This window comes from Heterostelium album (genome assembly GCF_000004825.1).
Source record: "Heterostelium album PN500 unplaced genomic scaffold PPL_scaffold8, whole genome shotgun sequence".
Classification (NCBI taxonomy): Eukaryota; Evosea; class Eumycetozoa; order Acytosteliales; family Acytosteliaceae; genus Heterostelium; species Heterostelium album.
Genome location: NW_008805070.1, coordinates 156,409 through 173,779, shown reverse-complemented (window position 1 = coordinate 173,779; position 17,371 = coordinate 156,409). Strand labels below are relative to the sequence as shown.

General features: G+C 35.1%; 3 protein-coding genes across 3 annotated transcripts; all 3 read right to left on the bottom strand.

Annotated features, from left to right (window-relative positions):
- Nucleotides 1-311: 311 nt before the first annotated feature.
- PPL_07720 (uncharacterized protein) lies at nt 312-12,302 on the bottom strand (the record flags this gene model as incomplete). Its single annotated transcript, XM_020578554.1, has 6 exons — nt 312-2,433; nt 3,013-5,152; nt 5,489-6,700; nt 7,166-8,916; nt 8,994-11,412; nt 11,501-12,302. 6 exons carry the CDS (start codon nt 12,300-12,302, stop codon nt 312-314), a joined length of 10,446 nt encoding a protein of 3,481 aa, XP_020431423.1.
- Nucleotides 12,303-12,632: 330 nt separating this feature from the next.
- PPL_07719 (uncharacterized protein) lies at nt 12,633-14,755 on the bottom strand (the record flags this gene model as incomplete). Its single annotated transcript, XM_020578553.1, has 2 exons — nt 12,633-13,009; nt 13,426-14,755. The coding sequence occupies 2 exons, from the start codon at nt 14,753-14,755 to the stop codon at nt 12,633-12,635; spliced, it is 1,707 nt and encodes a 568-aa protein (XP_020431422.1).
- Nucleotides 14,756-15,806: 1,051 nt separating this feature from the next.
- On the bottom strand, nt 15,807-17,119 carry PPL_07718 (uncharacterized protein; the record flags this gene model as incomplete). The annotated part of the gene is made up of 2 exons (XM_020578552.1): nt 15,807-16,171; nt 16,246-17,119. The coding sequence occupies 2 exons, from the start codon at nt 17,117-17,119 to the stop codon at nt 15,807-15,809; spliced, it is 1,239 nt and encodes a 412-aa protein (XP_020431421.1).
- Nucleotides 17,120-17,371: the final 252 nt, after the last annotated feature.

Genomic DNA, 17,371 nt, shown 5'->3' with positions numbered 1-17,371 from the left:
AGTTTATTGTTAGCTCGAGATGAATAATATTATTACTACAGGATTGGATATTAATTCATACCTGGCTATGGCACTGTATTATCAATTTGGATACTTGGCACGCGCCAATCAACATTGCTAAACAATTATTATTATTTCATCAACACATATCACATCTTATTATCATAATCAACAACAAGAATATCAAACTGATAACAAATCATATTTATTCATGAAGACATTATTTGTTGTCTAAAAACAAAAATTTAAAAGTGCCGCAAAATGAGCTTGGATTCATTTAATAAAATACTTTTATTTATTTCAAGATACAATCAGTCATCACTATCACTTCCAGATTCGAAATAGTCAGAGGAATCATCATCAGTACTACAATCGAAATAGTTATCTTCCAATGTTACCTCTGTATTCTGAACCATACGGGTTATCTTTTCATGTGGTTTGATTTCATAATACTTTTTGTTGGTATCTCTGAGTTTGGTAGCTTGAACTCTGATCTCATCCCAATCCTGTGTGAAATTGTTGATTTCCATTGTCTCTTTTGGGTCAACCTTTTCGAAAATGAACTCACGTTTGGAATCTCCAATCAATTTCTGAGCCAATCCAGTGTAATGATGAAAATATCCTGGATATCTAGTATTACTGAGTCGACGTTTTCTAATCAAACGATAGTTGGCACGGAATGAAGCTCGAACCAATGGATTCTCCATTTGACGGAATTTAAAATCTTCACTCCCCTGTACAAGGGTCATGTGGATACGATCACCTGGCTGCTGTAATTGCGATGCCGATACATAGAAAGAAGGTAGTACTGAGCTGATGTAATTCTTGTAGATACTTAATGACCAAAACGGCCAAGGATTGTTCCATTGAATACGCTTGAATCGCTGACCTTGAAATACATTTGAGATGTCGTTGGAGTTTAGTCCAACAATGGTTCGAACACCAAGTTCATTCAATTGTTCCATTCGAGAGTTGATTTCATGTGATTTGAATGGAGACATTGAGAGTTCAGAGGTGGTAAGAGAGTTGGCAAGCAATGGGTGTGTTGATTTGTGTTTATTGATCAATGCCATCGTGAACGAGAAATCACCATCACCAACAATCAATCTTGATTTACATTTTTGATTCTTAAATACCGATAGGTATTTAGTATCATTCGTTAGCTTTGAACAAAGCAACGAGAATAATCTTGATTCCGATTTCAATGATGATTCTTTTAAAACTGTGAATATAGAGTTCAATTGTTCAATATTAATATTGTTATTTTTTAAGATATTTGTTATAATCTCTCTTGTTTTGATTTGATCATATTGTTTGGTTGATAATTTGATTTGTGAGAGATAATCATTGTCATTGTTGTTATTTATGTTGTTTGAATTGTTTGGTCTTAATACAAAAAGAGATTTTTTACATTCAACAAGTAACAAAGATGCACCAATATGATTCATTGATAATATCTCTGATTCCATTTGATCATCAAAGATCATTCGTTTATCGACTTCTCCATATTGCAATGATATTATTTGTAGTTGATTTGGTTGATTGTTTCTTGATATAACTAGATATTCATTCGATAAAAGAATCGATTGAAAGTTGTTATCACTATTTGTTGTGCTTATATTGATATTTCTCCATCCATTTTTAATACTGAACAATGAATATGACAATTCATTATTGTAGGCAATGAATTCAAAGAAGATAGTATTGTTATCTATAAGTTTAATTGATTTAATTGTTTTAGCTGGTATTTGTGGTTGTTGCTGATCAATCGAAACAACACTTGAACTATTATCATTGATATTCCATAACGTCATTTCTAAATGATCCTGATGAATGATAAACACAATATCACTGCCATATAAAGCAAGGATATCATCTTTGACATTATTAACTTCTTTACTTTTCTCTAAACATTCTCTACTATCGAAGGTGAAAGTAACTAGGTTTACTCTATTCTCTTGTTGTTCAATGAACTGACAACATTCATGTTTAGAACTGACAACAATGATTTTGTTTATATTTGATTTAGAATATATGATATCATTTGAATGCAAATCATAAATACAGTAGCATTTCGATGTATTATCTTCATTTTGATAATGAATTAACAATCTATCATCAATTAGTGATTCTATATATATGATCGGACAGTTTGATAATTGATTTAAATGATAAGCAACTTCTACTCTTTCTTTTTGTTGATTATTATTAATATTGTATTTATAGATTGCATTATTTTTATTGATAATGTAGAATGAAGATGATGAATGTTTGCAAGATTCAATTAAATGAGTGATTTGATATCTTCCATATTGTTGAATGTATCTTTTATTTTGAATAATGTCATATTTTACAACACTGTTACCATATGCATAAAAGATAAAAGAAGGTGTAGCATTGGTTTCTTTGAGAATAACTAAAGGATTATCAATCCTTATCTTATTTAATATTTTATATTCCATTGAATAAGAATATATTGTTTAACAAAAAATAAAAAATAAGAAAATGTTTTAAATAATTAGTAACACTTTTATTTTAAATAATTTTTATATCCATATGGACCATATTTTAAAATTATTATGAAAAAATAATAGTTATCTTAAATCTTTTCACAAAACAAAAGTTCAATAATCTTTAAAAACGAAACAATTATAATTGGTATATAATATAAAGAAAAAATATACTTTTTTATCACCTTTAAAACAAGTATGTCTAATTAGGATATAGGTTTAATTCCATTCAACGACCACTCAAATTTTTTAATTTGCTTCTGTTTTTTCATATGTGTCGATTTGGAGACCATCTTTATTTCTTTCATGTACGGTACAAAACCATTTGTAATATATCATATACTAATTTATTTATTTAATGTATTCTATCATTTATAAATTATTGTTGTTCAAGATTTAATAGGTTGAGTAATGATTGTCCAAGTTCCCTATATTTTTATATATATATCAAAACGCGTGTTGTTAGTAAACACATATTTTAAAACTAATGAAAAATAATTACCAATACAACAATATGAATTTGTGGATATTCTCTTGTTTAGGAATGTTCAATTCGATTTCTAATTCCGACTTTACATTGTAGAGTATACCTTCATTGGTAAATTCATGACTCTTTCTGATGGTAGCACCAAGATTATAATCAGACAGCGGATGGTTTGGGGGTGGTTTCAATCTTTTGATTTCAAAATGATGTCTAATCAGATAAACTGAATCTCTAAACTCTGGCGCGATAATAAATTTCTTCTCGGGTTCATCGCTGACTACCTCTTCAGATGCTATCGGTTGTTCTTGAAGTGGATCATCGATATTATTGTTGTTTACTTCTTGTTGCTCTACCTTCTTATTGTTATTACTATTATTATTATTATTATTATTGTTATTGAATTGAATTATAGGTTTGTTCATATATTTCTGGTATTCATAAGAGTTCTCACAGTAGACTTTCTTTGATTGAATGGAGTAACGGACATCCAGTTTATCTTGGTTGGTCTTGTAGTCACTGGTTAGCCATCCCAAGTTGGTGTTACCGAGTCTGTAGGTGTTGAGGTCGGTATCCGCCCAGATTTTCATTTCAATTCTTTTGGCGAAATTGAAGAATGACACGGAGTAGAATTCACTTACGAAATCCTGCGGTAGATTGGGAGTATCGACAACACTCCAGCCTAAAGATTGTAACCTCCTCATTGTTTCGTCGTAATCGACAATATAGACAGCAAACGATGATTTTGGATTCTTTGCAGTATAGATACCCTTATGCTCTTCTTTGCTAAAGTCAATCTTGAGTTTCATAGATCGTACTTTGCTGCCACCAATATCAACCGATGTTTCGTCAGTATTACTAGGAGCAACATTGGAGACATTTGGTTTTGCAATTGGTTTTGGTGTAGTAAGGTTGGATAGATTTGTTGGATTTACTGAAGAGTTGGTGATTATTGTTGTTTTTGCTGCTGTTTTTTTGGATTTAGATTTAGGTTGTTTCCATTTTGGTTTTGATTTGTTGGATTGCTTAACTTGTGTTGAATTTGAGACATTTGGTTGCTGTTTCTGTTGTAGAGTTTGTTGTTGTTTCTGTTGTAGAGTTTGTTGTTGTTGTTGTTGAATTGGTTGTTCAATTGTTGGTTGATTGTTTGCCGGTACTTTTTGTTGTGGTGGTTGTACTTTTGGTATGAAGATTGGTGCATTTATAGACAGTAATTTTGTTGTTGGTGTATTGTTATTCTCTGAAATCGTTGTTGTATTTAGAGTGGTTGATGGTTCATTGGTAGTTGAAGTTATTACAGGTGTATCTTGATTGTTTTTGGTTGGATCACGTTTTGGTATATCGCTAGTAATTGTTGTGGTATTTGAAGTATCTGGATGAGGTATATTTGTTGTTGGTCGAGCGGTTGTATTGTTTTGGGTTTTAGGTACCCACACCTTTGGCTTAGATGATTTGGATTTAGTTGATTCTTGTTGTTTTTGTGGTGGTGATGGATTGGCGATAGTAATCGTATTGGTGGATTTGGGTGTGATTAAAGTGTTGTCCTGTTTAGTTAAATTCTTTGATTTGTTGTTGTGATCCTGTTTCTCTTTTTTTGGTTTTGTTATGTTTGTTTTATGTGTAGGAATTGTAAGAGAATTAGTACTGGAATTTGATAATTGATGTTGTGTCGGTTTGTTTTCTATTGACTTGAATTTCTTTTGTTTGTTGTTGTTGTTGTTATTTGTTGTTGTTGATGTTGGTGATTGTGGAGTTGGTACTATCGATGTGGTTGTTGGGGTTGTTTCAGATCCGTAATCAGGTGTATCAGATTCCATTATGGGTGGCGCTATTAAATGATCCAACGGAATTACAGATTTCATTTTGTTAACAATCAACTGATTGCGTTGTTTGGCAATAATCTTTGTTGTCTCAATGGGTAGTGTAACCTTTTGTTCGTTGAATGATACCATTTTCCTACTACCGGGAGCATACAGAGATTTACGAGTATCGGCAACACTCTTTTGGAATCCGTTGTACGGAACATTGAAGATATAGACCGATCCAAACCTGAGGAATGCACGAATCTCTCCGTATTCATCGGGATCATAATACTTGTAGACACGTTCCATCTGGCGGTAGTAAGCGGCACCGAATTCCAAATAGGATTCCTCGGCTTTAGCTGCGGTCTTGGAGCTGGGTGAACGCAAAAGAATCGGTCGGAATGGCCGTTTGAAGAAATGGTAGATGTTCACCTGGATGTGTTTCAATTTGAGATCGACGAATTTCAGTGTTTCATTCTGGTCGGTGCAGCCTTGGATTAGCAATATGCTGCCACCTCCAGTGACCAAGTTGATTTGTGTACGCACGGGAAGTCGCGATACTTCGTGTGCGAGATCCGATATCTCTTGGACGGCCGACTGTATCGCATAGGGATCACCCTCCACCCGAATCTGGTAGCGCTTACCGTTGAGTTTCTGGAGGACGACGTTCGTTCCTGTCTTAGCGCTGATCTTACTCTCAAAGTATTCCTCCTGTTCTCTGATGATCTTGGAGATACGACTGTCCAGGTTGATATGCTTGACATTGTGGTTCAATGATTTGCTGAGGAACGAGGTGATGTTGCTACTGGACGACAATGTGTGATAGGCAATCTGGAAGCTTTCAAAGAGATAGACGGAATCGGGTGTCACAACCAGACTGGGAACATCTTCCACATCGAGTGGACATACAACGACCATTCTTATTCCCGAGTAGATGCTAGTACCCAAGAATTCAATGTAGAATCTAAAGAAACTACGAAGATATTCGCTCAGCAGCTGTGCATGGCCATCGGGAATTTGAATCGCTTGATACAGATCTATCCACCATTGAACTGGATTGTTATCGATCTGCTTTTTCGCCTGGTAAGCCTGCTCATCGAAATCAATCTTTTGTATAATTTGACATTGTAAACAAAAGTGTATAACCATCCACAGTAATGACCATGTTTTAAGTGTTCTAACTTTTTCAACCTTATTTGCTGAGTCACCATTATTATTATTATCGTTGTTGTTGATTTTGTTGTTGATGTTGATGTTATTGTTGCATCCAGTTAATAATCCACTTTCTCTACCCCATTGGATGATTGCATACGATAATGGAAGTAAGAATGGATATTGTTTAAAGTATTCACAAATCAATTTGGTCTTCTTGAAACCATTGTCATCTAGGGACAAGTCACAGTTGGTGTGAAGCATACGGAATCTGACGATAGGGAAGAGTGCATTCTCTATGATTTCGATATTCTTGACATCGATGTCATTGTTGGTGAATATCGATTCCAATATCTTGTAGATGGAGATCTGACTGGCACCACTTAGTTCCGATTCCTCTGGAATGCTGAGATACAAGTCAATGTCGGATGACTCATTGAAGAGGAACATCGATTGTGAACCGTAGATTCCAATTCTACAGTCTCTAAGACCAGGATGATACGCCCTCAGTATATTCTCAATCGATGTTACCAACTGCAATCGATTGGTATAGATCTTGAACATCTCCAATGAATTGATAGTGAAGTAATGAACGATATCAATTGGTTTGCCAACAACAACAGCCGGTGATTCACTTGCACCTGCAGTTGTCGAACTTATGGTCACTTCATTATTAAAGAATTGTTTAACAATCCAATAGAAACTGTAGAGTGGATGTTTCTGATCCTTATAAGCACAATGATAGTATGCCGATACTTTTCGATTGATAATATCACGCTTTTTGTGAGGTTCCGGCTGGAATTCAACCATGAAATCAATCTGGAACTGTCGTTGTATCTGTACATAGTTTTTGAATGCCTCTTTAATCATCGGTTTGTTGATACTATCTGCGTCCTGACAGTAATCGATGAACTGCACAATGATTTCCTGTTCGGTTTCAATGCCAAAGCGACTGAGCAGCAACCGGATGTTGTGCTGATACTGATGGTATGTCTTGGTAGCTGAATCCAAATACTGGTGATATCCATCAACGAGTTTGTTAGGATCGTAGTTACGTTCGACCACACCGGTAATTGAATGCATCTGTTTACACTGGTCGTACATCAATCCAAGTATTTTCCTGCTATTCCAATACTTTTTGTTGGGCAGTGACTTTTCCATGAACATTGGAAAACTCTCAAAGTCACCAATGACATTCTTGACATCCTCAGGCAGCTTACCATGTACTCCAGTCTTAGGAGAATCGACTTCAATCGAATGTTGAATCGACAGAGCGATAGCCAGTGGATCGAGAGGAGTCAGTCTGTCACTGACAGCCAAGTGAGAGAGCGCAATCTTACCGAGCGTACCTTTATCAATGGATTTAAGATACTGTGCTAATATTGTGCTTTGATTGATGGGTATCGTTTGTTTCACTTTGATTGGATCCTCATAGTGGTAGTCTTCGTATTGGCGCACCGTTGAGATGACTTCGGGATCATAGCAAATAAAGTAACGGTCACCATCCAAATCACTGCCACTGCACTTTTTGAAATCAGGATTGTCGCCACGCGCTGAAAACACAACGACATTCTTCAGGTGACTCAACAACTCAATGTCGGTACCTTGAAGAATACGAACGTCACCCGGATGCAAACAAGGATTCTTACACACTGCAACCGCACCTTGAATCACCATGGATTGGCCATTCTTGGTATTATAAATATTGATATAGACTTGTCCGGCTTCAAGCAATCCTGTTTCATCCAATACACCGATGATTGTCTTACCATTGGCAATGGGAATGAAGCATTTATCACTGTACTCAGCAATACTCTTTTGGTAGACGAGATGGACGAGCGAACGAATCATCGGATCCGATCGGAGATCTTCTTTTTCAATGGTGCGAAGCCATGGCAAGTCTTCGGAGCATCGAATCGACTCGGCAGGATTATGGAGCAGATCGGCCAAGTCCATTAGCGCCTCTTTTTGTAGCCGCAGGAAATACTGGTCGGGAACACCGAGTCCCGAGAGCAAGTTGATCACCTGACGATTGAGATGACAAGGATTGTCTCCGTTGATACTGATTATCTCCAATATGCAATTGTGCTGCTGTGTCAGATCCGCTTGGAACTTCTTCATGCTAGGACGCAAGTAGATTCCGTCGTCGATCGTCGGATGAATTGTCACGACACCTTTGTATCCTGCTATTCTAATCTGGAATGCACAGGTCTCCTCTGGAAGCGAGGCAAATTCAATCACTTGGAGTGCAACACGCTTGCCAATATAACCGATTCCATCCGAGAAAATCTGACCGGTGTTCGCACTGACGACGTCGGGCACTTCGTGGATGTGTTCGGCCGGAATCAACAGAGATGGCGTGGTCGAAGGGAATACCAAGGAAAGTGAACGAAGATATTGTCTTGGTTCCGTATAGATCGATGTGTCACCTATGAGAATCTGTTTGACGTCATCGAGTGACGGTGCATCGTCCAGTGAATCTATGGCATCGGGACAGTAGAACCAACAGGTATTCTTTCGCAGCTGCGAGTTACTGTAACCGAGGAAATGATATTGTCCGTAACCGGCAACAGCTATTCCATCGATAAGCTTATCCAACATCAACTTGGAGATCAGCGGTTGATAGTCGATCGAGTCACTGATTGTCTCCTCGGTGATTTGCACCATGAGGAAACGATCCGGTCCAAACAAACGAATCGCTCTATTGGTTTGAACCATAAGCGGGCGTTGGAACAAGATACGACTCGGTGTAACATAGGCTTTCTTGATCCAACAGAAATTGGCATTGAGTGGCTTCACGTTGGATTTGGCACGCGGTGGAATATTGTTCCAAGACGGACAACTAAAAGGAGATGCATCGATCGCACAGAATATCATATACTCTGCTTGCTCGACATGGTCATTCGCCAACAAATAATATATATCGTCATAGAATTCCTTTGGAATAATCAAGTTTCCAAATTTATGATTACTAAAAAATATTTTTGAAATAATTAGTTAGTTAAAGTGGAAATTATTTTAATAATTATTATTATTAACTATTTTTACCTTTCTAATACAGATAATAAATAAGTTATCTCTTTTGGAAATTGATATTCTATTTTCGCTTTGAATGTTTCAATTGGAAGTGTTGTGGTTGAGAATGAACAATAGACTAGTGGAATATTGAGTAGTTCAGAGATGAGGTTGTGGCGTTGTCCGGCGAGTTTGAATCTATAGACAAGTGTGGGAGGAGTGGATCGCTTTGTGTAGGGTAGTTGTCCGAGACGATCGACAACAGCACCAGACTTTAATACCAATATTCTTGATGGACGATTCAAAATGAGATAGTGGTAACCAGTCTCAATATCGTAGAATACACGATGGAATAGATCCGATTGTATAGTTACAACCTCAACCGTTCTGTTACCACCATTGGTCTGATGACGGAATGATAAATGACCGTTCTTTACATACAAAGTAACAGAGTGTTCCCATGCCAATGAGAATTGTATTTGATCAATGAAATTACCACCTTGTAATTTAATTGGAATACCTGATAAATAAGTTTGTTGTTGTTGTTGTTGTTGTTGTTTGTCTTGTTGTTGTAATTGTTTTTGTGATTGTAATTGTTTTTGTGGTTGTGGTTTCTTATAATTGATATCGATAATATATCTCTGTTGATTCAATATCGATTGAAGTAAACTTATCAAATTGGTAACGGTCGTTGAAGTCTCAATGGAAACCATCAATCTCATGGCCAAGTATTTGTTACCACTGTTGATAGGTTGATATTGTTTGATTCGATAGCCGTTCGATGTGAATAGTTGGTAGTAATCTACATCGGGCGACACATAGTAAAAGATAAAGATCAATGTATTGACACTGGTGTTATCGACCAGTGTTCCATCGAGAGCAATCATATTGCTGACGATGTAGGACTGGTACTTTTGAAGGATATCGCGCGAGTCAAACTTGTCGGCTTTTCTCTGGTGCTTGCGGTTCAGTGAAACAATGGTTTTCTGCATTGATACCTCGCGATACGCCAGGTTTTTCAAACGATTGGGATCGCTATACTGTTTGAACACATAGAACTTGCTGTTGGCAGAACGTGCACGTCCACGACGTTGAATGAGCGAGCGCAGCTGCAAGTCGTCATCGAAGCAAATAATGAGATTACAAGCAGGAATATCGATACCCTCTTCAAGTACAGAAGTGGCAACAAGCAGTCGACATTCATTATCCTTAAATTTCGCTAGTATCTCTTGCTGCTCCTCCAAATCCATTCCACCATCCGCCATATAATGTCCAATCAACTTTTTAGCATGTAGAAAACTGTTGAAATGTTTCTTCTTTAGCGCACGAAGTACACTCGACACTGTTGTCTTTGTCTGCACGAAAATAATAGCCGATAAAGAATCATTAAGATTCTGTTCGATAATCTCTTCCAACAGTTTTAGTTTAGTTTTAAACAACTGGTTATCTGAAGTAGTAGGAGTTGTAGAAGTAGCTATTTCATTACTAATAGTACTGTTACTACTGGATGAACAACTTGTCATTATCTCGTTTACTGCTATACTAATCTCTTCGAGTGTCGACTTGAATGCTAGATTCTCTTGCTCTTCGATCTTGTTGACCAGTTGTTGTTGTAGTTTAACCAGTCCTTCCAACTCAATGAGTGAAATCAACTCGAGTAACTGTGTTAGATGATAGGGATGATAACTCAGATGAACGAGTTTGCGTTCGAAGACATATCTCTCCAGAACACGACAATGAAAGATAAAAGCTCCCCTATTCATTCGGGCATACTTCAGAGGGTTACTATAGTTATCCAACTCTCTGAGAAAACACTCGATGATCTGAACGATCGATTGCTCGATGACGTCGATCACCAGGCAATCGGCGTTACTCAGCCGGTATTCAACGATCGACATCACCGTGGTGTCGGTCTGATTGCGCACCATATCGATCGACGGTGGAATGTAGAGCGATGCGCCCATCTCCTTTTCTAGACCGACCATCGATATCCTCATATTGGAGCGTGTTCCAGTCGTAGGCGAAGCAGTCATACCAAAGATGCGCGGGCGCAGCCGTTCGTCGCCAATCGATTGTAGTAACTTGGCGAGACGTGAATACGAGTGCGAACCACCGCAATGATGCGCTTCATCAAAGACCACCAAGTAGAAATCGATCGGTTTCAACACCTTTCCGTGGAGAAGATTCAAGATCGAGTCGGAAGTGCACACCAAGACGTCGGGACGTCTGACATTGGCACTCTGGAAATCGGATCGCTCGCCACTGTGAATCGAAGAAACCACGAATTCCGACCCGACATGATACTGAATGGCAGCGCACTGTTGTCTTACGAGCGGGACACGATCTGCAACAAACAATATCATTCTCTTGGCAGTCATCTCATTGAGTAATCTTCCATTCAAAGGATGTAGTTGTTTCATCAAAAGAATAGATACAATTGTTTTACCATATCCTATATATATATATATATATATATGTATATTTAGAATTCAAATAAGATGGATGTTATTCTGACAAGTTTAAATTAAAAACAAACATACCTGTTGGAACAACTAAAATAGTATTACGTTTGGTTGCTCTGTAAAGTGTTTCAATTTGAAAATCATAGAGATCTTGAATGTTTAGCAATGACATCAATGAGAATGAAATGGTATCTGGTATCTTTGTTGGCATATAGATTAAATCATCTTGATTGTTGTTATTATTATTATTGTTATTGTTGTTGTTGTTGGAGATTGATTCTTTGTTATTGGCAAACTGTGAAGAATTCTCTTGATAGACATCGACACTCTCGATAACTTCAATATTTAGATCTGAATAATATTGATTATCGAAAGATCTCCATTTCTTATTGGCGACCACGGTTGTAGGAACTCCATTTGCGGCGGCAGTACCGACATCGGCGGCGGAGTTGCTATCCTCTAGATAGGTCTGACTCAAAGAGATGGAATCCGGATTCAAACAGAACATGTAACGATCACCAAACTTTCGGATGACACTACCTATCTCGTATTGACAGTGTCTATGGAGTATCTTGAATGGTATCTGCGCTCTTCCTCGGAGGTCTTCCACCAGATAGAAATCGGCATTGTCATTATCGATCTGATCTTTAGCAACTGAGATTCGGTCACTACTACTAATACTACTACTACTACTACTACAATGATCATTGTTGGTATTGCTGCCTTTATAATTAAGTTCAACAGGTACATCACTCTGAGATGTTGTTGTTGTATTTGTTGATCTTATTGCTAGATGAGCACCACCGTTAGCCTCTCTAAACAAACATAGTTGATCTGTAGGAATGAATTTACTTCTGCACCTCTTGCAGAATGAATACATTATCTTGATCTTGTTAGTTTTAACTAATTATATTTATATGTATATCAAAGATATTTATTTGTATATGTATGTTATCTATATTATTTGAATTTAAAACAACAATTCTTTTTAAAACCCATATTTTTCTTTTGAAGATTTGATTTTAGTACAATGATTTAAACATACATCTCTTTTTTCATTCAGCGACCAAAAAAGGAAAAATCATTTTTTGTTTGTTTGTTCACACCACCTTTTTTTTTGATTTTTGTCTAAATTTAATTAAATCAGTTTTTTTGAAATGATTTTTAAAGTTAATTTAATTTTTGTTTATTTTTATACAGTTGGTTTATTCTAATGTCTGGGCACTATAAATATTTCATAGAGACCATCGGTATCTTTAATAAACACCATATTTTTGATTAGTTTCAATTTAGTATTATTGGTGACAATTAAAATAGAGTCTACATTCATTTCTCTGTTGATCCATGGATTATAGAGTTCAAAATACTCCATATCACTTTGGTAGAATTTGAAATAGAAATGTTTGTAACACATCTTTCCTTTGAGATTAACATTGTAATACTTTTTATCTTCTGGCTTTATTGTAAGTGAAACAGGTCCACAAACTTCATTATCGTCATCACTCTGACAAATTACCATTCCAATAAGAAATAACATTAAAAAAAAAAGATAAATCTTCATCTTTTTTGATATTTTTTCAATTAAAACTATTATTTATTATTTAATTGTTAGAATCCGATAAAATTAAATTTTTATTATTTACCTACAGATATCAATTTAAAAACTATTGCAGAGTGAATTTCATACTGCTTTTCTGAAAATAGAAACACATATATTAATTTTAACACTGATGATGATTTCAACTTTTTTTTAACTACTAGTATACCAGATCCCACCATTTCATAGTGATAATTGATGTTGGTAATATAAACAAAAATTTGTTCCTCACATAAATATTCACATTTATTATTCACACATTTATTGTTAACAAGTAGCATATTAAATCTAATATCAAGTGATTTGAATATCATTGCTTTTGATTCTTCCTATGGTAAATAAACAAATTTTTATTGTTAGAAGATTGTGTTATTTGTTAAAGTAACTATATGATATAATTACTTACTATAATGTTTTAAAACACGCCCAGTATATCTATTTGAACTAATATATTCGAATTGTTTCAGATTGGAGATAAGGTAATCGTATTTCTTTGAGTTGATATGAAGTATCTCTAATGATTTACTTTCATGTACTAAATGAATGAAATGATCGAGATCATTGAATGATTCAAAGAAGTTATCATGTAATGACAAACGTCTAAGTGTCGTACTATCTGTGAGAATCTGTTTGAATACATTACTACTATGATAATCACTTGGACACCGTAGCATATGTACATGAGAGATAGAGAGATATTGAACTGTTGTATGGCTACCAAGTGATTGTAACCATTGATCATGACTATTGATAGTAAGCATTGCCAGTTTCAAAGTTTGAAGATTAACAAAATATTTGGTTGGCTCTATATAGATTTGATAATCATCGATATCAATTGAACTAAGTCTGACTGTAAAATCTAAAGATCTTAGTGTTGTATTTATGATTGTTGGTAATTGTTTGTTAATTTTCCAATTGCTTTTGGTGTGTTGTCGAGGATTAGAAAATCTTAATTTTCTGAGGTTGCTGTTCATCATGAAAGCAGATACAATAGAATCATCAAAGTCATGGAGAAATACAACATTCTTGAGAGTTTTCGACTCTGAGATAAACTCGACCAACGATTCGATGCAAACGATTTCATATGACATGTAAAGTTTAAATTTAGAAAGATGAGGACATTGTTTGAGAAATCTAACTTCACAATCTACATTCTCGACTCTATTATATAGTTCATAATGGAAACTAGTCAATGAATAGGTCGAGCGAATAGATAATTCCTTTGTGATTTGGTACTCTGAAGAACAGTCGAGTCTCTTAAGGTGTCGATTGTTTAGTAGATCATATTCCCCAGGATTATCGATGAGCTCTTCCAAATTGGTTGCTGTGAATTCTGGAAATCGATCGATAACATCCACCAATATATGTCCTGTAACACCACAAGTTTCAATGTCGATCGGTTTATTCATTCGTTGGATGAATTCGAGTACTGAAGTTTGCAAGCATCTTAGCGAGCACTTGATATGTATTCTGTATCTACTCCAGAGTTGCTCGATCAATTCGAGTGTTTGTTTTGCTTTCTCTTTGTTGGTGGCTGTCGTGATGCATTTATCTATAACACTTGCATCAATAACAAGAGTAATGCTATTATTGGTAGAAGTTGAAGGATAGACACTGAATACACAAGTATCTCTAATGAGATGATGATAATCATACTCTTCATCCTCCACGAAAAGTAAAGAAGATTGGCATTGAATCTTTATCTTCTTTGAACTTTCTAATAATTCAGATTTCATAAAAGTGAACCACCTCTTTGAAACCAAATTCAAGTATAATCTCCATTTCCAACAATATAAACTATCATTAAATAATATTGAAAATATAAATCTCTGAATATAACTATTAAATAAATTGTTGTTGTTGTTGCTATCAATTGCTAACATGAATTGTTTCGTTAATGAAATAAATTTGTGTGATATATGGACCAAAAAAAACAACTTAATTTCTAAGCGTGGTGGCAGGTCTTAAAAAATCATATTTAATAGGGACAGATTTTTTTCAACTCAGAAAAAAACATAAATCCCAGAAAATGCAAAATCGAAATGATCGAATCTTAAAACTTTTTTTTTTTTTTTTTAAGATTTTTTTTTTGTGTTTTTTTTTTTTTAAATTTATAAATCTATCAACTAATTTGGCTTCATATTACTGTGCATCCAAGAATTAGTTCATAGTCAAGGCTCTAAATTTAAGACTCCTCACACAGCTTTTAATCCATTAGAGCGTACTCAGTTCTTTCATTATTTAAATCATCACTATTATGGTACCCAAATGATCCCTGAAGACTTTAATGATGGATTTTTCATCTTTCGTCATCATTACAACCACACAACAACCAATATTCCTATTTTGCCTCGACTTGGTGGAAATATTGACGAATGTTTCCATTCTATAGACAATAATGAAATTTTAGATGATCTCAAAAATGGTCTACCAACTCAATGGGGCAGAAGAACAAAATCGATTTAATAAGACAAAGTCAGAATGGTCTTTTAGAGTATGGTTTTTTTGATAGCAAAGAAGCAGAGGAATGGAGATATCATATCTGTATAATTAATTATTTGAAAATTAATATATAATAATCGTTAACAACCGAGATGAAAACTCTATCAATAAATTTAAACATTATATTCAACGTGACTTCGTTTTATTAATTGTATTACTTTATATTAAAAGTTATAAAATTAGATTTATTTTAATACATCGCAGAAATCATGATCCATGAGGATTCTTGAGTTTATAAAGATTGATAAAAAAAGTTTATAGTTTTCATAAATGAGTACTAGTCATTCAACCAGTTAAATGATCCACAATTAAGGTCTTTTTTGGTGGTTCAGCGCCACGAACGCAAGCAGCATCACATTTCCAATTACGGTATTTGAAATTACAAGTGACCATCCAAGTATAATGATTGTATACAAAAGACACACAATCTATCTTTGAATTGATTATATCTTTCTTTGTTCCAACAGATGTCCTTGCAAATACACTCTGGTGCCATCCATCGGTGTATAATGGTGGTAGCTTAAAGAGTTCTTCATTCATATTCGAATTTGATTTATACCTAGAAAATTCAAACGTAGTAGTTGGAGTTTGGACATCTTGATGTCCAATGCAGTATTTTACTTTATTGTTGGTCATCTTCATGTTTGTATCTGATAATATTTAATTAGGTTAAATATAATGTGTACACGTATAAAAAAAAAAATAAAAATAAATAATTACTTACCTGTTTGATGCTTGTTAAAGTGTGCCACCAACACTCCAAACTCCACAGTTCCAATATCCAGATTTGTAACGCATTTTCCGCCACGTACCCCTAGTCTGTCATTGATTCTGTTTTCAGCCAGGAATAGAAACTGGTCCAAAATTAATCTCTTATGTAGAAGCACCAAATCCTCTGTTGTAATACGAACTTCATTCCCGATATTGGTATTTTTGACGATATTCATCGATGTGCTCATCAATCTGTGTGGATCTTTACTTTGATTACATTTGATGGATTGAACTGTTACTGAGGTGAACTGTCGGTCGTCCATGTCGCTCTCATCTACATTGTGTATATGATTTGTTGATATGGAAGATTCTGCCAGAGCACGTGCTGGGCGCAGTTGCACCGGATATTGCGGAGAATAGATAGATGGGCAAGAATAATACGATAAATCTACTTTTTTCAAGTGATGTACCATGGGAGTTTGAGATACTGGGAGACCAAAGACTACAACCTCAAGAGACTGGTCTGGAATGACTCTCTTATCATCAGCATCCACCCATACTATTTCTCTGCTAGGACAAGGAGCCACTGGAGCTGCAGGAGCAATGATTGGAGACGGTGTTGTTGGAGCTATATTTGAAGTATCGACTGGGGACTGATCAATAACTGGTATTGGGCTAGGTATTACAATACCTGTAGTTGGTTGTGGGGCAGTAATGATTGGAGACTGTGCAACCGGTGCGATGGGGGGTTGAACATCCTGAGTTGGTGCGATAACTGGAGTTGGTGCTACAGATGACATGGATCTTCTTTTAGTCACTGTGGTTCCATCAGTTTCATCGCAATTCAGTCTTTCAGGGAAAGTAGATTTTCTTTTCTGTGAATCCATTCATTTTACCAAGTTAGTATAAAATTAATTATGTAATCGAAGAAAATAATCAAAAATTAATATTTTTTTTTTTAAAAATCAATCAAAAACGAAAAAAAAAAAAATAAAAATAATAAAAAAAAAATAATAAAAAAAAAAAAAAAATGAATAAAAAATAGTTATAAAGCAATTCAAAAAATAATAAATAAAAAATAATAATAAAAAAATAAAAATATAAAATAATAATAAATAATAAAAAAATAAAAATAAAAA